Here is a 22,220-nt window from a genome sequence, read left to right on the forward strand (position 1 = left end):
TCATGTTGCTGTTGCCAAAGATCCTGTCTGTACCTGCACGAAAGTACATAACGTGAACCCAGTCAGTTCTGAGAAACTCTGCAGCAACAAAGGGAGGGAACAAAAGTTGGGCTAGATTTAGCCACTGATCAGTCTTGGCGGCAAATATTATTTGATGTTGCTTGTGCAGATAATGAATATTGAAGAACAGCAAACCATGTATGGAAATCTTTTGTTATTGTAATGCATTTTTTAAATTATAGCCCATTTTCATTTTCCAAATTAAGTAGCTTATTTCACCTTAGTAAGCCTATGCATCTTTCTAAGTTTACTTGGTGATGGTTCTCTCTAGCTAATTCTTTCAATTCATTATGCCTAGGTACTGCAAGGGTCTCACAACAGGGATGATCCTACATGAATTTGCTGAAATTCTTAAGCATAGTCGGGTGAGTTAAGGTTGAACTTCTATCCTTAACTCTCAAATTTTCTTGCTTTCATGGGTTTTAAGTTATTCATGTAAAAGACAAGAGTTTTGGCCTTCATGTATCAATTTTAATAAATGACCAGTGATACCACGAGGCATATCAATACACCTTTTTTAGAGGGACTTCTTGAAAGTGCTACATAGTTACCTCTGATTATCCAGATCCCTTGCATCACTGAATCATTTGTCGCGTTTGAAAATGGAATCTGTACAACACAGCACATGTCACAATTTTAAAATAAGGAATTTTGACAGTGTCTGTTTGAAAAGCAAGTTTGCATTGGTCATCTCCAGGATGTATAATAATGCAACTTTTGACCAACGAAGTTGAATGCAGCCCACCAGACATATCCTGGCCTTCCAAGTGCTTGACAACACTTCAATTTTTGCAAGTAGCAAAACCAGGAGGCTTATCAGCTGCCATAAATGATTGGTGAAGTTATGTAGGCTTATTTAATGCAATAGAAAACCTGATCCCTCCCCAAAACTTTGATGAAACTGTACTTTGTATGACAAACAAATCATTATTATTTATTACATTTCTGTACTGCCCCATAGCTGAAGCTCTCTGGGTGGTTTACAAATCAAATGCATCATTCCTGCTATTGTGACAAACTGATTGTAGTCCTTCAGTTTTCTCAGGGCAATTGGCAAAAAGTCATTCCAAAAATAATAACACTCTTTCAAGATAGCTCAGAAGTATTTATGTAGAAATCTTACAAGTATAACTTAAAACCTGCAACTGCAAGAATGTCTGTTTAAACTTTCCCTTAACTTGCCCATTTTGCTTAAGCATTGTAGCATATTTTCCACTGCTTCAGCTATTTACAGTCCCAAGGCATAGCATTGAACAAATGAGGAAAATGGTTCAATCCTGAGACATGATATGAAAGCACATGAGTGTTTAAGATGGGCATACTGTTAACATCACAAAACACAATGTAATGCTGGACAAGCAGAAATGCTGGCTCAAAAATTAAGGATTTGGGTATTTGCTCATAAAGAACTGACTATACGGCTATATATACGTAAGCTTCAAACCTTTTGTTTTCATCCCACAAAATCTCACTTATCTTACTGAATTTATTCAGTCATGTTCCAGCTTATGTTGGTCAGTGTTTATTACACATCTGTTAATGTCTTCAAACCAGTTTCTTGAATTATGCACAGTAACTTAGTTCATAATATTTAGTATTTATGTAGTAGATGAATATATTTGGGGATCTCATTAATACATTCAGTTTATGAACAATAATTCAGATTGAAATATATTTGTGGCTGAAAGGATTGATCGCTTAGTATTCCAGAGAGAGAACAGTACAAATTATGATGATGCTTGTGGAAAATACATAAAACAATATTCTAAAAATATTAACTCCAGACTTTTTTTTCCCTTAAAAGCATTCTTGGACTCCGAAAAGAAGCTTTTCTCTCATCGAATATTGTCAAGGGATGAATGTATTGATCCATATTCTAAAACTGGGAATCTTAGGTATGTATTGGGAGTACTGTGTTGCTTGTGGAATACCTGGAGGGATACTGCTGGAAACAATGAATTAAAAAATTAATTTGGATAACACAAGAACATGATGCTTTCCCAGCCTGCCACCCATGGTCTTACACACAAATATATTTAACTCAGTACCTGTCTATTGTAAATAAATGGGGATTATATCCTAACTAGGTTGACAGAAATCTAATGCAAGTTCAATTGCCATAACAACTGTTTTGCCTAAGTATTCCCTTCTGAAGTGATTTTTAGGTGGCAAGAATGGATATTAGAATTATTTGTAGGAGTAAACATTTCTGCTACAATGATTGGGCAGAATCTAACAGCTTGTCAGCAGACTTTCAATTGCATGATGAAATGATCTCCTTTCCTCCCCCTCCGCCCTCCCAGAATCTGCTCCAGGGGATCCCTCAACCCTCAGGAGCATTTTGAGGGTGCACAGGAGGGATTTGGGGGAATCACTCCCTCCTTCTTCTGCTGACGGAAGTTGTTCTGTCAGTGGGATGAGCTAATTGGATTCCTCCCATCATAGATATGAGGACAATTTCTTTTAAAACAAAATCAGATTTACAGTAGATTTATATAACTATGATACTTACATATATTGCTAAATAAGCATCCGGAGAGTCAGTGTTTTACATTTTCACTTTTGCTCTCCTATGTTTTGATTTATCAGCTTACATGTTTAAATATACAAGTTTAGTATAACAAAAAGGATGCTCTTGGTGAATCTGGATTTAAAATGGAAGGATATGTATATATACAGTTATATTGCTGTCAATTTATATTATGATTTGTTATCCCCTTCTATCAGCTTCTGAAAGGTTTTAAGCAAAACACATTGATATTTATCATTATGAAGGTACAGATGAATGGTAGTTGCTTCAAGAAAACAAACTGATAATGTTAAAGACTATAATAAATAGGTGAATTTAAAATGAATTCCTGTTTTACATCTGTCCCAAGTTGACTCATCTTACTAGTAATCATTTTAAGTAGTTATCTGATTAGTCCATTTTATTGATTCTTTCTTCTTTTTCTAGAAACTTATTTCCTTGTGGAGATTCAATGGTTTGTATTATTGATGACAGAGAGGATGTCTGGAAATTTGCACCTAATTTGATAACTGTGAAGAAATACGTATACTTTCAGGGCACAGGAGATATTAATGCACCACCTGGATCAAGGGAAGCTCAAATGAGAAAGAAAGGTAACTATGTGTTAATACGTACATAGGTGTGTGTGTGTGTGTGTGTGTGTTCTCATTTGCACTAGTATCATCTATACCATGAGAATCTTCATTTGAAAAAAAGGTTTGAAAACCAATAGAATAGGAATTGTAGCTTCCTAATCTGTTACCTAACTCTGCTAGGCAAATGAAATATTACTTACTTTTCAGAATAGCTACCAGAATACTGGACCTCCTGATGGATCCACAGAATTTGTCTGCATCATTATCCAGCATTTGCAAGGACTTTATTAGATGGTGTTAAGGCAACTTGTGCACCTAGCCTGTGTCCTCAGGCTCAAAGCAAACAGATATGAATACCAAGAGTTGAGTCCTCCAAACATAGTTCATGTTTTGAACAAAATTGGAACACAGCATTGCTTAATAGCTTGTTCCTCAGCAATACAAACATACTGTACAGAAATCCTGGTAACCTAGAGAACATCTTGACATGATAGTTGAAAAATCAAAACAAAATACAGTTTGTTAAAAGGAAATTGCTAGTTTGAAAAACTAATAAGAATGTAGGTTGAAAATTGTTATGTTTCTAGTGGATCTGATCTGATCATGTACAAATATTCTTAGACTGCAGTTATTTAACATACCGGGGGGGGGGGGGGGTTCCTGCACAGTACTAAGAGCAGTATGCTCAACTGTGGATTCACCTGTACACAAAATCAAATCTACTACATAAGAGAAAGTATGTGTTGGAAAAATATAGCATTCTCTGAGGTTTAAGCTATCTAGGCAGATTTTAGGAAGTGAGGGGTGAAAGGCTGTCAAGTATTTATGTAGAAATCTTAACATAAATGAAATCAAAACTGGCTTATATCCTCACGCTATTGCTCTGTTAGTACTACACCAGAGCTTTCACCTGTGTAAAAAGTTGGGATCCTATGCTCCCCCATCAGTAAAGTCAAAAGCACAGCAGTAACATTAAGAAAAGAAAAAAGAGCTAAAGTAACAACAATAACAGCCACTCTCACAGAGTCCTTGGAAACTGTCACCACCCACCAATCATGGTGAAACTCACTGACAATGACCCCACATTACCTATGTACAGAAGGCACCAATTAACACCCAGCAACAATGAGATGGTGTCACTTGACCCATTCTGTACTGTCCTACACACAATGCACAATCAGTCTGATGGGAAGAAGGTCCACAGTCCCTCCAGCACTGCAGATTTGTATTGGCATCTGTGTTAAAGGGACAAGCATTTTTCAAGGGAGTGGAATGGAGGCAAAAAGAACAAGGAAGAATAGATGCTACAAGACAGAAGTCGCCGTAGGTAGGATCGTTATGAGCTAGTATCATGGGAAAGAGGGTTGCATTGGAGATTAGGTGTATGATTCCCACTCTTGGAAATTGTTATAGTGATCTGTACAAGGCTTGTATCTGGGTGTCCTGCTGGCGCCAGTAATTTTAGGTAGACAAGGAACAAGCAGAGAAACTAGCATCCAGAACTTTTACTCCAGAGAGCAAAATCCAAACCACAGAAGCAAGTAGAAGATAAACTCTCAAGGGGGTCTTCAGTCCTGGGGGGTCTTCTTTCCCAGGGGTCTAGCCTGTGACACTCCGTCTCTTCTCCCCACTCCATGCATGGAACCCAAGGCACTCAGCCATATAGCTCACTAGTGAGGGGACCTTATTTGAAGCCATTACTCAGTGCAACAACAGAGACTTGGCATACAAGAGCTCCCAGGTCAGCTTCGCGCACACACTCTCTAGAGATATAGACAAAGAGTGACTGAAATATATTGTAGGGCTTTATTTATGCTTCGGCTATTGGGCAGTATAGAAATAAATAGGCAAGCAAGCAAACCCTAAAATGTCTAACTTCATTTTGCTCAGCTTCCTTCTTCCCATCCAGCCACAGTCCTCACACTCACACATCTTCATTTGGTTGCTTGCCAGCATCCTGGCTGCTTTGTCCAGCAAGCCGTGATATCAGATGCACCATTCTCTCTTCATTGCTTCTCTACTCCTTTATTACATCAGCAATAACCATGGATGGCGTTGGGAAGACATTGAGCTGTTGGGCCCTGCCCTGTCACCCTAGTGACAAATCCATGGGTAAGATAGGTCTTATGGGATGTGTGGTGAGTAATCCGCCACAATATACCACCCTTCCCATTTTGAAGACAACTGAAGTGAAGGTTGGGCAGGGAATGTGTATTTGGCAGAAGGCCCTACTACCTGGTGCTCTTTGCCTGGACATAATTTGTTTTGGAATTCAACAGTTGTTAAGACAGTACTTGTGATCCAGTGGAAAGATATGTGTTAGAATATTGATTCTTCTCCATATGCCGTGGCTGTCCTCCTGCAAAAAGGAATGAGTCAGGGGTGTTTCCCATTGTATTGACAGGTGGAATACTGTATATTGTTTGGTTCACCAATAAAGGTGACTATACTGTCCATTGTCTTTCCAGGCAAGCCCCCACCATGCCCTGTGGTTTGGCAACAGGCCCCTCCTTATTGCGAACAGCAAAGTTACCCTGAGTCCTTTCATGGAAGATAGTCGTATTACCTACTGAATGTGAAAGTCAAGCAGCACAGTTCCCCTATATTCCAAGGGAGGAAGAAGGACACCTATGGCCATGGCTATTTGTTCTGTATACCTATCTTGGGTGCCTAGTTGGGGGGCAGGGGATTGAGGCTTGTTGCTTTGAGAAATGAACTCCTCCATCCTGGTAGATCTCCTCCATCTTGATTACTTCTGTGAAGTACTCTGTTGCAGCAAGTTATGAAAAATAGAAAATTTTCCATTTTTCTGTGGGAACAGTGATAGTGAAACAGAAGGTGCTGTTAGTGAAAGTTAAAGTTTCATTGAGGTATTTACTGAGGCTTTTGGCTTAAATAAGGATAAACATAATTGGATTGTGTTTTAACTCTTAGGCTGCAATCTTATACCGACTTACCTGGGTATAGGATTAACCTATACTCAATGGGATTACTTCTGAGTAGAAATGTATAGGATTACACTGTTGGGCAACAAGGGATACATTTTCTGTTTTCTTCTTTGTTCCTAAGCATTTTAGCAGCCTTCAAATATTGATTTTTTAATATGTGTGGTTATTTTTAAATTTAGCAAATCATTCCTCAAAATTAACTGAGGCATCTGATCCAGCAGTAGTCACAAGAGAATCTGAAGAAGTAACGAATGCTGAAAACATGGAAGAACAAAGCAATGGTATTGGAAAATCTACAAAGGAAGTAAATGGCAATAACTCTATTGGCAATGAGACCTCATGCTGGGATTTGAACTCTAATAATAAAGTTAAAGTAAAAGACTCCGCAAGTGATCCTGATCATCTAACTGATGTTACTAGTATAAATGATCTGACGAGTGCCAAGGAATCCCATGTGTCTTCAGACCATGATAATAGGACAGTTATAGGCAAGCGGCAGATTCAAAACAAGGCAACAAATTATTTGGACTTTGAATTGTCTAGTGATAGTGACAGTGACAGTGGGTTAGATGCTAGGAAATCATCATCCTCTTCTGCTTCGGATAGTGAAAATGAAGGGAAAAGAAGCTGGAGAAAATCAAAACAGCCTGTACAGGAAGAAAATACAGTGCTTCTGGGAACTGATACTAATGTAGAAAAGGATGGACAGTCAAACCATTCTGGAGACCCAATATCCTCACCCAGCATCAATCCCCACTCCAAGGCATTTGATCTGGAAGCGCATGAAGAGAATGAACAAGATAGCCTTTGTAGTTTAGGAAATGGTTGTGTTGACAAGAAAGAGGCTGAGACAGAGTCTCAAAACAGTGAGCAATCTGGGATTACTGTGGGAGAATCTTTAGATCAAAGCATGGAGGAAGAGGAAGATGATGACACAGACCATGATGACCATTTAATATATCTTGAAGAGATTCTTGTTCGGGTGCACACGGATTATTATTCAAAGTATGACAAATATGTCAGAAAAGAAACGGAACAAATTCCAGATATAAGAGAAATAGTGCCAGAACTGAAACAAAAAGTATTGTCAGATGTTACAATATTATTTAGTGGACTATACCCAACAAATTTTCCCATAGAAAAAACACGTGAGCATTATCATGCCACTGCACTTGGAGCTAAGATTGCAAAAAACCTAGTATTGAATGAAGATGACCCCAATAAGCCAACCCACCTTATCGCAGCACGAGCTGGTAAGTGTAATACAGAGTGGATCCAAACCAAACTATAATAACCATAGATTCAGATTCATAGATTTGTGTGAATAGATGGTCATCTGAAGCTTCCAGCAATGCATTAAACTTTCAGAACTACTATTCAGATATTTCTGTGCATGAATATTTTAAGAAAAGTCCAATATTCAATGACTGGAAAGGTCTTGAAAGATGTTAGAGACCCATTTTGAGGGCATTCCTCCTTTAGCCTGGGCTGTATTTCTTTCTTGAAGTGCTACCTGGAATTGTGTAAGTAGTTTATCTGAACAAATGGCTAGATTCATCAGAAAAATAAGAATGCTGTATGCCTCTGTTGCACTAAAGCAGCCTTCCCCAACCTGATGCCCCCCCAGATGTTTTGGACTACAACTGCCACCATCCCTGACGATTTACTATTGTGGCTGAGGCAGGTTGTGGTCCAGACAGACATCTGGAGGGCACTAGGATGGGTAAGGCTGCATTAAGAATTGTGTTGCAATTGGATCTTGATATTTAAAAGATTTAATGCTGTTAAGGCTCCAAATCTAGTAATTACTACATTAAAGGCGAATTGCTTTTAAAGGGGATTTTTAAAAGAATGAGGAACAGCCCTGAGAAAGTTTGGAACATCCAAGTTGAATTGAAATCCATGTTATTTTAAATGTGTTCTTAAGCTGTGCTGAAATCATAGTAGAACTTAAGCATCCCCTATAAACCTCATTCATAGACTGATTTATTGCAAAGAGCATCATGAGCACTAACCTTTGGTTGTTTAAATAGGCACAGAAAAGGTCCGGCAAGCTCAGAACTGTAAAAACCTCCATATTGTAAATCCAGATTGGTTGTGGAGCTGCTTGGAACGTTGGGACAAAGTAGAAGAACAGCTTTTTCCTTTGAAGGACGATTACCTTAAAACACAAAGGTAAAAAATGCTTTAACTTAACCTGAACCTAAATTTACATAGGGCTGGCTTGTTCATTCTTGACCTTGCTTAAATAATCAGACCTGTGCATGCAACTTGATGTCCTGGCTTTCAAAAGGAATACTAGAAGAAAAAATTATAAATTATAAAGCACAGCAAATGGAGCAATATGAGTTGCTTTTCCCTCCCACTGTACCAATTTGAAAAGTGCAGCATTGTTATTATTAATGTTCATATCTCACCTTTTTTTCCTCTTTCAGGGAACTCAAGTTGGCTTACATGGTCCTCCTTCTCTCCATTTTATCCTCACAACAAGCCTGTGAGGTAGATTAGGCTGAGAGTCAGTGACTGGCCCAAAGTCACCCAGTGAGCTTCATAGACAAGTGGGGACTAGAACCTGGATCTACCAAGTCAGAGTCCAACACTCTAACCACTAACTGAAATTCTTTAGTTATAAAATAATTCCATGGGAAGCTTCCTTCAGGATTAGACTTGGCAAAATGGTAAAAATGATTCCTCAGGACCCTTCCTGTATGGAGGGTTGGTGCTCCTGGACCCAGTTCTGCTCCTGGAGGTTCAGATGGCATCTGTGGTCAGGAATTACTTTTAAGAGCTTCAGCTAGTATACAAACTGGCTTCTCTTGTGAAGGCGACCTAGCCATTGTTTATGTCCTGTTCATCTCCAATTAACTTTAGGTGAAGCTACCTTTTGAAGACTGTTCAGAAATTGATTTGAAATGCAGCTGCCTGGGACAGTTTCAGTGCAAACACTCCAGGTGTAAGAGACCTACACAACTGCACCAGACCAGATAATTAGAAAATTTATAGTGATTAGCGGAACAATTATGCCAATTGATTTTACACAATAACAATTATAAACAGTCAAAATTTGAAAACAACTATATCAGTTATCCTCATCAGTCTACGGAACCCCTGTGTGTCTCCGTTCTGACTCTATAAAGTCTTCATCAGGTACTCCTGTAGATATAACATGTTCAATAACAAATTGCAGTAACTGATAGCATTGAAGAAGAAGAATTTCACTTCCTGAGTGGACTAATTCTTTCAGTGGTATACTGATTAATAAAGGCAAAATAGCCTCCTTTATTTGTGGGTTAAGAGTGAGGTAATCCCTCTTATTTTTTCCAGCTCACCCCAGAATGTATAGATACTCTCAAGACCAGTCACCAAACAGACAGTAGACAGTAGATGCAGTAGACAGCTGGGGTGCCAGGGTTCCATAGACTGACGAGCATAACTGATACAGTTGTTGTGAAATGTTGACTGACTGTTTATAATGGTTGTTTTTAAAAATCAGTTGGCATAATTGTACCACCAATCAGTATAAATTCTGTAGTTATCTGCTCTGGTGCAGTTGCGTATGTCTCTTACACCTGGAGTGTTTGTAGTGAAATTGTTATTGGGACCTTGTCCTTTCTGTTTTATATAGCTGCCTCGGACAGGCCACATTTAAACCTGTGTTAAAAGCTTCCATGGCTCCAAATTAGTTTCTAGGCACACTTGAAAATGCTGATACTTGCCTTTTGAAAAACCTTTATCCTCTAGGCCCAGGATACCATACAGGACACACCATGGGAATCTACCTCCCTTTTAATCTTAGAATAGCTAATGAGGCCCTGCTCAAAGTGACTCAGTTTTTCCAGAGTTTTGGCTGGTGACAGTGAGCAGGGTGCTGTCTGTCATGACACCCTCCCTGTGGAATGCCCTCCCCCATGAGGCTTATTTGGCCTGTACTCTGGGAGGTTGTGAAGAACATTCTATTTTAGGGTTTGAGGGATAGGTGAGTGAGTGTGGAGGGGCGGGAGGGGGAAAGAGAGGAGTTTTAATGAACTGGTTTTTTGCTGTGTTCCTGGCTGCCTTGTTTGTGTGGTTTTCATTAATTATTGTTTTGTTCTTAATCTTGCTTGAATTAAACTGATTTGTCTCTTTGATTGTGAATAGGATTGCCTTGCAGTTGTTGCCAAAATGTGATTTGGTAATTATAGCAATAATGGCACGATAACTTGGAGAATGGGTGCAGAATGGTAGTGTCATGTAGCTGACATGGCTTTCTTGATGCTGCTGCTTTTTTGTATTTTGTACTTGAATTTATTTTAATTGTGTGAGCTGTTTTGACTCCATCTGTGATGGAGAAAAGTGGAATACAAGTTATTAAATAATAAATGTAACATTTGAGGTGGGATCCCAGAGCAACAAATAGAAGGTGCCCATCAGGGTTACTAGAGTTGTCACACTGAGGAACTAGGAAGCAAGGTAATAGTTACTCAAGGGATGAGTACCATGACATACATCCCTCAGCGTGCAGGAATGGGAAGTTTAAACCTCCCCTCCTTACGTGCTGAGATTTAGGGATTGCTGGCAGGGGGTGGGGATGACAGCCTCTCCCATCCCCTGGCTATCTCTTTGGAGACTGCTGTTTCTCTGCTGCTGCTAGCAGCAGGAAAACAGCAATCTTGGAAGTAAGATTGGGGGAGGGGGGTTAGGAGAGGCTTTCACCTCTCCCAGCCCCACTGATGTCCTCATAGATCGCTATTTTTCTGCCACTAGTAGTGGTGGCAGCAGGAGGGTCAGGGTACCCATGGGGCTTCAGGTTGTGCACCCCTTCTTTAAATGAACTAAGCAGCCCTGATAACTGTTGGAGCCCAACCCAACAAGTTGAATGGATGAGGAATTTAAAGGCATTGCACTCTGGAACGGAAATTTGCACTGCAGGGTGGAGAGAGGAGTGCAGGAAAGATAGATGCATTAGACTGGTGGGCTGATGAATTAGGAATTTTTCACTTCTTGTTTGGAGAGTTTGAACCACCAGTTGTCTAACAATCCATCCAGCTCAGAATTAATCTCAAGCAGGTTAGAGTACTGAAGCACTTCTGGAGTAGGACCATCTGTCTTGCAGTCACCGTTGGAAGGGTCCAGTATGGATCCTGTTTATGCATTTTTTATGGAATGGAAAAAGTGGATTACTAACTTAAATCTTTTAAATATTTCATCTAACAGAGAGAACAGTCCTGCCATGTTTCCAGATATACACAGTGCTTTCCAGACTGCTCTTTTCCATCCAACTCCCATTCATCCAAAGTGTCAGCCTGGTCCTGACGTTCGGCTTTATGATCCCAACACTGGAAAACTAATTAGGAAAGGATCTCAGAATTCCAGCCAGTCACTGTATATTCAGCCACCAGCTCCTCCCCTTACTCTACCAGTCCATGGGGAGCATTCCTTATTCAGGTACGTGAACAGATAGCATTCAAATGACTTTCAAGTTTTGTGTGACACTGAGATGTGAACAAGGTTCTGTACAAATAATCCAAAATAAATTTTCCTCTTGGTGCCAAATTATTTTTATAGATGCTATACTTGAAAGGCTGAAATGCAGCGGAATGTCACTTTTAATTCCTAATATTTATTAAAACATTCATAATAACTTACATACAAAAAACTTAAAATGTATCCACTTTAACATTGTCACTAATGTAAATTATGTTGCAGTAGTGTAAGTGACTTCTAGTGCAACACCAATAGTGTTTGCTAGTGCGACGGATTTCCCCAGAAAACCCGTCATGCCAGCAAATGCTGTTGGGGTTGTGCTGGAGGTCACTTATGCTTGTACAACGTAATTTACATTAGTGTTAATGTCGAATTGGGCACTGCCCACAGTTTTCTACTTTTTGTATTTCTCTTCCAGACCAAACAGTTTTAAACATGAATGTCAGGTTTCAATAATACGTATGAAATGCTATGGCTTTCAAGTACAATTCAGCAAGCAGTGTTCATTTTGAATATTTTCTTTTGTTTGTTACTTGTAACCATACAATTTTCTGTTTTATTTCAAGACAGATTTCAAAATTACAGTTTCATATGCACTTTAAGTGCGTACTATTAACTAAGTTTTCTTTTTGCCCAGTCATTGATCTATTAAAGACTTGTGTGTACCTATTTTCATTTTAAAGCACACAATTGCAGAGAAGCTGAATGAATTCTTTTCATCTGTCTTCACTGCAGAAGATATAGGACAGATACCTATGCCTGAACTGATGTTTTCAGGAAGGGAGTCTGAGGAACTAAGGCAAATAGTGGTGACAAAAGAGGAAGTTCTCAACCTTATTGATAAATTGAAAGCAAATAAATCACCGGGCCCAGGTGCTATCCATACTAGAGTTCTCAAAGAACTCAAATATGAAATTGCTGATCTTCTAACCAAAATATGCAACATGTCCCTAAGATCAGCTTTTATACCAGAGAACTGGAAGATGGCCAACGTAACACTAATTCTCAGAAAGGGATCCAGAGGGGATCCGGGAAATTACAGGCTGGTTAGCTAAATGTCTGTTCCAGGTAAATTGGTTGAAGGCATTATTAAAGATAAAATTAGTACACACAAAGAAGGACAAGCCTTGCTCAAAAAGAATCAACACTGCTTCTGCAAAGGTAAGTCCTGTCTCACTAGCCTTTTAGAGATAGTTGAGAGTGTCATTAAACATGTAGACAGGGGTGATCCGGTAGACATTGTTTACTTGGACTTCCAAAAGGTCTTTGACAAAGTCTCTCACCAAAGAATCCTGAGCAAACTTAGCAGTCATGGAATAAGAGGACAGGTCTTCTTATGGATCAGTAACTGCTTAAAGAACAGAAACCAGAGAGTAGGAATAAATGGTAAATTCTCCCAATGGAGGGAAGTAAATAGTGGGGTCCCACAGGGATCTGTATTAGGACCAATGCTCTTCAACCTCTTCATAAATTACCTAGAATTAGGAGTGAGCAGTGAAGTGCCCAAGTTTGCAGATGACACCAAATTATTTAGGATGGTTAAAACAAAAAGGGGTCGTGAAGCGCTCCAAAAGGATCTCTCCAAACTGGGAGAATGGGCGTCTAAATGGCAAATGCTGTTCAATGTACGCAAGTGTAAAGTGATGCACATTGGGGCAAAAATTCCCAACCTCAAGTATAACCTGATGGGATCTGAGCATGCAGTGACTAAGAAAGAGATCTTGAGGTTGTGGTGGACAGCTCAATGAAGGTGTCAACCCAGTGTGCAGCCGCTCTAAAAAAGGCAAACTCCATGTTAGGTCTGATTAGAAAAGGGATTGAGAATAAAACTGCCAACGTCATACTGCCCCTATACAAATCTATGGTGCGACCACAGTTGGAATACTGTGTACAGCTCTGGTCACCACACCTCAAAAAAGATATTTTAGAGCTGGAAAAGGTGCAGAAAAGGGCAACTAAAATGATCAAGGGGCTGGAGCATCTCCCCTATGAGAGAAGGTTACAACAGCTGGGATTGTTTGGCTTGGAAAAAAGGAGGGTAAAGGGAGACATGACAGGGGTCTACAAAATTATGCATGGTGTGGAGAATGTGGATAGCGAGACATTTTTCTCCCTCTCTCAAAATACTAGAACTTGGGGTCATCCAATGAAGCTGATCGGTGGGAGATTCAGGACAGATAAAAGGAAGTACTTATTTACACAGCACATAGTTAAACTGTGGCATTTGCTACCACAGGAAGTAGTGATGGCCACCAGTTTGAATGGCTTTAAAAGGGGGTTAGACAAATTCCTGGAGGGAAAGGCTATCAGTGGCTGCTAGTCTTGATGGCTATGTGCTACCTCTAGTACCAGAGGCAGTGAGCCTATGTACACCAGATACTGGGGAACATGGGTGGGAGGGTGCTGTTGTGCTCATGCCCTGCTTGTGGCTTCCTGGTTGATAGCTGGTTGGCCACTGTGTGAACAGAATGCTGGACTAGATGGATCCTTGGTCTGATCCAGCATGGCTCTTCTTATGTTATGTTCTAACTACCATAGTGAATTTTTAAAGCTACTACAGAGGACATAGTATTTAGCTGCCCAGAAGGGAAATCATAGAACTGGTGGAGAGAGACAGATAAGAATATGCCATTGAGATTTTCTTCTACATACAGATTTTTTTTTCCTAAGGAAGAGCTATATCCAGCCCTCGCTCTACTAGATAATATTACCCAATTTGATTTCTCTTTTCTCTGTATCTAGTGGTTATAACAAATTAATCTCCAGGTAAGGGCTATCACATCTTTTTTCCTTTTTTCTGCTTTCCAAGAGAACTGTGAGTTCCGATTAATGCCAGAGACAGATTCTGATAATTGCTGATTTTAAAAAATATGTACATCTTTTCAAAGTGAGAGTCAGCATTGTTTCTGTATTGTAGCATGCGTCTGTTTCATTCAATACCCTTTTGCCTAAGGCTCAGGTCTTAACCTAATTTGTTTTTCTGCGGCCTTCTCCATCACCATCTTAAACTGCAGACAGAGGTCAGCACCATGACCTTTACAAACATCTCTGTCTCCCATACATAATACCTGAGAGAGAAAAAATATAAAACTCAAAATATTGTACAATAGTGTGAATCTGGAATGGTCTAAATGGAGGCATTGGCTTTTGTTCCTGCTTTAACTATTGTTTTGATTATTGAATTTCCATATATCTTGGACAGGACTCGTAGAAGACTCTTATTGTTGTAAGCCACCTTGGGAGGGCTTCTGCCCTGAAAGGTAGCCTAGAAATATTTTAAATGGATATTTTGAGTGGTATATTTCTTAGATTTAACTCATGCTCCAAGCCCCTGATAGGGTTGGATATGCCATGCATAGGGATTTTTTTGTGCAAGTAGGAAGGAAGGGTAACTTCAGAATATTAGAGTTTATCTGGCTCTCTAGCAGTTGTATTATGTTGCAATTGTTTCCATTTACAGCTGGAAATTGAGGATTTATAAGCAGTATAAATGACATGGAAAGAGTAGGATGGCTTACTCCTGTCTGCCTAGTATAAATGCTCCTATTCCTACAGTGGGGTGGGCAGGGGGATATCTTTGAGGCTTAAACTAGTCACATTTTGTTAACAAGATTAACTGATGTCTTATTTCACTATAAGACCAGAATACAGAGAATGATTATACGCCCACAAAGAACTACATCTGTAGCCAAAATCCCACACCAGAGTTCTGAAGTCCCATTCACACTATTTGTTTCCCAGGTCCAGAGGGATCTCTTGGGGATGCATTCTTTTTGCTTCAGGCCTGCAGCATGAATGATACAGAATATATTCTTTTGATCTCTGACTAGGTTCATAAGCAGTGTTTGGAGGCAAAGCAATAAGAATAACATCCCAGATAGGGCTCAACAACTGTCATTAGCCAAAGGACTGCTGTGACACTGGAAGCAGAGAGATAATCAAGCTTTCTCTGCCACCAGACACTAGCAATGACAGACTGTATGTGTTATCATTGCTGTGATCTGTGGCATCGCTCATACTTGGTATATAACTGGGGTACCATATTGATGGCATCCAGTTTAGACTGCATTCAAGATGGACTAAGCCTTGCTGCTGTAGAGGAACTCCAGATCTCTTATTGTGTGACATTGCAGGGCAGGCTGTACTGTCAGAGCCCAGGATTCTGCCCAATGTATAACATCTTCCATTTTCCCTAAAAATCCTTTGCTGCTGCTGCTCTGTCCTTCAGTATCAGCAGCACCTGACGATCTAGAGCTCTTGTTGCTGAGGACGGAAAATCAGGAGGTGAGGGAGAAGGGCCCATCTCAAGCAACTGCTATGAGGAATGCTGTCAAAACAGAGCAGATCACCATAGTTTAAGTTATAATTCTCCCCAGGGAAGCTTACCTGGTACCAACTTTGTCATCTTTTAGGTGCTATATTCTATCCACTCTTCACATGATTCATCCATGTTTTAAACTGCCTCCAGTTGAAACCTTCCCCCATCCAATTTAATGCTCTAGCTATATTTTGAAAATACCAGGTTACAAGAAGTGAACAGAAGATTGTAGAAAATTACCCATGATCAAAAAGATGGTTAGTTAGAATGCTGTCTTATTGTTGATTTCTTAAAACTTTTGATTTATTTTGTTGCATTTTTATTATAACTATTGTATAATGCCTTGGGTGCTATATGTAGGAAAGTGGGAAATATATAAATACACTTCACACACAGACAGCACTTCTTTCTACATTTTCTCTACAGCAGCTTTCATTGCCAAAGGGGTAAGCAGCCATTTAAGCTGAAGAAGAGCTTTCCTCCTCTAACGTAATGGAGAGAAAAAAAACTTCAAACAAGGTTTAGGCTCTGCACACAATTTCTTGTACATAAATTGTTTCTTTGGGTTGCAAACATTATGAGCAATATATCAATCTGCATTTGGTACTCTATAAAATACTTTCCAGAGTTAACACCAGTCTTTCAAGGATGATCCTTCTGCATCTGTTCTTGCTTTACACAAAGAGTATTGTGCATTTGCTTCACATAATCCCCATATCCAGCATCCAGGGTTGTACATATAATCCTCCTGCGCTAATTAGATTGTTTACAAAGAGCCAAACAAATGTTCAACATAGTTGGCATTATCAGTGTCCAGTCGAGTATTGAGGGATCTGTGTATTCTGAATAGAGGAACCTGCATGCCAGTACATAAGAATCTTTTGGATCAGAATAACGTTTGCAGTACTTGATGAATGCAGTCTGAATGACATATCAGGAGGGAAAGCAGTCTGCTTGCTCATTTGGGCACTCCAAGGGTGCTATTTTGAATTACACATAAAAAGATGAATGTGTTGAAGAAACTCATTTAAAAATAAATACTTCAGAAGATCGCAAAGATATTTTATTGAATAAGAGGTGATTCTTCATGGCCTCTGTGCAGTCCCACATATGGGTTCTACACCTATGCAGAGCAATGTTTGGAACCTTATAGAGCTCAGTGGTGAAAAGTTATTAACGCAAGACTTGCCCCCACCCCTCTTGGTGCATGCTCAAAGGGGCATGGTCCCTGCCTTCTCACTCAGTTGCAGCTTGATTTCTGCAGCAGGTGACCCTTCAGAACTTTCTCTCTTAGTAAATTCCTCTGTGAAAAGCTTGTTTTAGGAAATGCTAATTCCTGTTGCACTAGTGGTCCATTATGTAGCATAACAGAACTAGCGAGCGCACAGCAGCAATATAGGATACTGCCCTTTAATAACTTTTTAAAAAATAATGTGCTGTTCTAATGCCACAGAACACTTGGATCCATTTTTAGTGGCAAAACATCATAGGCTTTATCATGGGTCTCTTTGTTCACACATGCTTTACATTTGGGTAGCATTGTCTGATGAGGTGCAAGTCAATCATATGTCCAAGTGAGTTTATAGGGGCGCAAAACACATATGTACATGTGCGCATGCGTACACACAAGCTAGAATCTTCTGTAAAGACTTTTGTTCAGAATCCTCTAGTTTTTAATCTTTGTGCACATTAAAAGTGGACAGTTCTCAGACTTTTATCTTACTGTAGCTTTTGTTCCTGGTGGAACAAACAGTGCTAGAGGGATTGGGGTTATGGGTGAGTCTTGCTTTTCTAATTGACAAAACTATGATATTGCCATCAGAATTCTTTTAAATGGGGCAGAGGACAATTGAAATTGAGCAACATGATTAATGAGAGCACTTTTTTTTTTCTTTTGTATGAGTTTTGAAATGGATATGTATCCCATGCTGAATCTGAAATTATGGTAAGTTGTAGTCATAGTGCCTTTGTAATACAGAATTTTTAAAATATTTCAGAGTTGTTCAACCACATCAACAGCTTTTTGATGAAGAGGAGATGCCAGCAAGTGAGAATGAAGAACCTGGACCATCCAAACGGAAACGCCAGCCAAGTATGTCTGAGACAATGCCGCTGTACACCATGTGTAAAGAGGATTTAGAAAGTATGGATAAAGAGGTGAGTTAATTTAATGTTTTAAGATTCAGACTGTGACCGAGTAATTGTCAGGGTGGAAACTGAGCCCAGAGAGCCTCAGAGCAGTTCGGATTCTGAGGAGGAACAGCTGTCCATGGGAGAGGGGCCAGCTCATCCCTCACAGGCTCAGCAACTGGCAGAGATTCCTCCTGCCAGCATTCCAGAGATAGATAGCGACCTGGGTAGTGAGGGAATGCAGGAGGGGGGCTTCTTAGACGCTCGACGCAGATGCAAAGAGCGACGAGCGATGGAGGGCGCGGAAAGGAGGCGTAGCGCCCGTTTGGCCTGCAAGCAACAGCCGCCTCCCATGGACCCAAGGGGAAGAGGGAGGATCTCTCCCTAGCCCATAAGTTCTGGGTCTTCAAGTGACTCTCTTTCAAACAGGGATCAACTGACTACTTGAAGCTTAGGCTACCCTGCTGTTCCTTGCTTTAGTCGCTGGTGATTAGCATCTGAAAGAGTCATTAAGTTGTAAAAGGATTAAAGCTTTGAAAAGAAATCCTTTGGTCTGTGTCTTGAGTTGGCTATTGGAATATACTGGGAGAAGCCGCCAGAGCGCTCCTGACAGTAATGTGTTCACATGACACATTTTAATGTGATAAAGGTAGCTTAAGCACTAACCTCTAAGTTATGGGAAGAGGTCAGATGAAGAGTGAGGATTAAGCTCAAAGATAAGCTTTTTAGCTTCCAGTGATAAAGTAGGTTGTCATAATGCTTCAGCTGGGAACTCACTCGTATGAGCTGTGCAATATATTTGTCTGCTTCTTAGCGTAATGTGTAACTTTAAACATGTGACATCTCTTGGATTTTTAATTCCAGTGTGGTATTGAAGATGCAGGGGAGGCATGAGGGAGAGAACCACCTCTCCAACATTTTGGGTTATTAATCTCCTGTATATAATAATTGTTATTAAAATGATTAGAGAAAGAAGTGCATAATTTACCAAAGGTTATGTGCAGGGCTGGTCGGCCTGGGAAGTGACAAATGAGGAACTGGAAATTCTGCATTTCCTTATCTGTAAGATGTTCACACCCAGTATGTAACATCATATTTGCCAGCTATGTCTAAATAATTTCATCTTTGTTTACAACCATGTGCTAGTGGCTGTATTTGGTATGCTCCAACTTAAGTATTTGAAGACTGGTGGTGTTGCTAGTCTGTGGGTGACTAGTGTCCTAATCCTTTGTTTATGAACAAAGACTATTGTCTTTATTTTTAACACATTAAGTGTTACAGTTAAGCATTTAATTCAGGTAGAATAAAGAAGTGGAGCATACCAAATACAGCCACTGTATTTGGGTCAGCGATTTAACTTTTCATGAACCTCATTATTCCTTAGTTTCAGCAGTTGAAAGTTGGTTCTTCTATGTGCCTGAGTACTTTTCTATGTTTTCATATGCTTGGATTCTTCAAGTATATTGTCTATTGCATAGTAGGTGTTTTCTTTTGCCAATCCTTATTTTATCTTACTGTCTCCTACTGTTTTATCCTAGTGAACCTTCTTTCTTTATGTAATTTACATCGTTTTAGAACCTCAGTTTTCTTCCATGAACAGAACAAAGTTCATGTTCACAGAACAAGATTTTCCTGCCTCCTCCTTCCCATTACAGCCCCGAGAAAGTCTGCTCCTTCAGGTTGGGAGACGCTTGGGAATGGTGTGAGATATGGTCCAGAAGGCTACAAATGAAAGGGGGAAGCAGGTGGAAATTGCACCCTCCCTTATATGAATGGAAGAGCAACTTAGGATCCAAGCCACTATTGACCCCATGTCTTATCATTCACTTTTAGTCATACTAGCAAGATAAATAATTTATCATTATTTATTTTTGTACTTCATTTGTACACAATGTGTGTGTTTTAAAGCATTATTTCATTTAATTATATAGTTTTTTAAAAACAACAACATGTCCATTGGTTTAAGACGATTGCATGAATGAACAAGATGTCCGTGTTCTTGTTTAGTGACAAATGCAATCTAAATCTTTAGGGCCAGTGTGTGCGTAATGTTATAATGTTAAAAGGAGTTAAGGGAGTGACTGCCTGGGGATGCTCAGAAACCTGCTTTTAGAACCCTATTTTGAAGCCAGTCCTATGGATGTTTACAAAGAAATCCCACTGATGCCAGTGGGACCTATTCCGAGATAAATGTGTATGGTCTGGGTTCTGGGGTTTATGCTTCTCTAAAGTTAACCTGGCTTGAGGGTAAAGTGAAATATGGGTAAAGTGAAAGGCTGTATATTCCTTCTTTAAGGAGCACATTCCTGCCCTTGTAAGCTTTCTTTCTAATTATGTTGTTAATAGAAGTGGGACCAAAGCAATTTCAGATCATTTGGCTCCAAAGTAACTGTCTGTGATAGCTAAAAATGAACACTGCATTATGGTGAAATATATATGGAACTAGATCAAACGAGTCCAGCACCCCTTAAGATTCCCTTTGACAAGACAGAACTCTGAAGAATGAACAAAGTTTCAAACTAAGGTGCAGCTGCTGCATTCATTCTCTTGGCCAGCATCATGCCTAGGTTTTAGTCATATCTAAATAAGAGTATGTTTTCCATTATGCTTAGGGCCACTTACCATATTACTTTCAGAAAACATTGGTACATATACCTGTGTCTTAGTACATACAGACACAATGGCAATGTTCATATGTCACTTTAAGCCATGAATTATGGATTGACAAACTAGAATGTGAATGAGCAGCATGCTAGTACAGACATCCCATTTGGGGCTAGAAGTTAAATCAGCAAAGGGGGTCTTTGCATGACATTCAAACCTGGGGTTATGGTTTATTGCGCCCAAACAGGTTAGAATTTTCAGCTACCTTTCAGCCAGGGTCTGTAATTTTTACACTTCGTTCTGTTTGAGCACAATAACCCATAATCCCAGTTTGGGGTGTCATGCAAAGCTCTCCCTTTCCTGGTTTGTTTACCTGCTCACACAAAGTGGGAGCGAATGGGCTGTATGTACCAGAATGCTGCTTGTTCACATTCTGGTTTATTAAGCTGTAATTCATGGCTTAAAGTCACCTTTGAATGCAGCTAATGAAGAATAAGGAAGTTAGTACATTTCCCCATTTCTGAGTGAAGATTCTGCTTTCAGACTGTCTTCTAGAGGTTTGATCACAACACATTATCTCAGAAAAAGTTGCTTAAATCAATTAGCACATTATTTTCACACATTTAAAGATGCTGGCGTGCACAGAAATGGTATGGCAAGTGGCTGTTAGAGGTGTTGAGTACTAGTACATTTAAAGACATGGTAACATGTTTTTATAAGTCCATTTTGCATATAGGTTCTAATTCTGCTAAAATATGGATGCTGGTTGCCAGATATTCTGCTGCATTCTCCCGTATACATTATATTCAAGACATTTGTTGAAATGATCCTTACATTACTGTATACTGCTTTTTATCTCTTTCTGAGGCTGTAGAAGAACGCAAGTGTTTTTACCTCATACGTCAGAACTTATCACAGAAACGCATGAAGTCTAAACACAATTAAAAATGAAACCCAGGGACACTCATGAATCTCGGCAGACAGAAAAGAACCTCAGTGCCACATAACTCATGCAGTGCCCTTATGGAGCATGACCTTCAAATCCTTTCAGCTGTATGATTGGACATGAACAAGGAGTAAAACATTTTTATTTGGATGATACAGGAAAACTGATTTTTTCTTCTTCCTTGTTTCTTTAGCTAACATTCATTTGTTTCGGGGGGGGGGGGATGTTTGTGAAAATTGCATGTTCAGAGTATTAATATTTCACTGACTTCCAGCTACTCAGCTTTTATTTCTATGTATGGATTGCAGAAATGCTGGCCTGTATAGGCAATTACCAAGAATACTTATAGTTTGCATAGGCATTTTTTAAATAAATAGGTTGAGTCTGGAACCCCCACTGCTATGGAGAAACTGCTAGCAACTGGTAATCTGAAAATGAATAGCTTCCCTAGCAAGTACACTTAATTTTAACAGTGGAATAAAAATTCCCCACAAATGGTTATCAGCGCAACCCTTCCAGCAGTCAAAAGCACTGCTTCAGCAATTCCTATGTTAACAGCCCACATGTGCTGCGTTACTTTAGCCTGTGTTGGTCTCCCGGTGCTGCTTCAGTTGGAGGCAGAATGGGCTTGTGAGCCACGTGGCTG

At 39.7% G+C, this 22,220-nt stretch overlaps 1 protein-coding gene across 1 annotated transcript in view; it reads left to right on the forward strand.

Moving 5' to 3' along the window:
• CTDP1 (CTD phosphatase subunit 1) overlaps positions 1-22,220 on the forward strand; it is a 93,217-nt gene that overhangs the window by 26,841 nt on the left and 44,156 nt on the right. The window contains exons 6-11 of the mRNA XM_084850053.1: positions 1,865-1,955; positions 3,017-3,183; positions 6,293-7,366; positions 8,147-8,288; positions 11,307-11,537; positions 17,892-18,051. Coding sequence (XP_084706179.1) covers positions 1,865-1,955; positions 3,017-3,183; positions 6,293-7,366; positions 8,147-8,288; positions 11,307-11,537; positions 17,892-18,051 — 1,865 coding nt within the window. The remainder of the gene's footprint in view (positions 1-1,864; positions 1,956-3,016; positions 3,184-6,292; positions 7,367-8,146; positions 8,289-11,306; positions 11,538-17,891; positions 18,052-22,220) is intronic.

The sequence above is a fragment of the Heloderma suspectum genome, chromosome 4 (genome assembly GCF_057233095.1).
Source record: "Heloderma suspectum isolate Gila_16-S chromosome 4, 16-S_ref, whole genome shotgun sequence".
Taxonomy (NCBI): Eukaryota; Metazoa; Chordata; class Lepidosauria; order Squamata; family Helodermatidae; genus Heloderma; species Heloderma suspectum.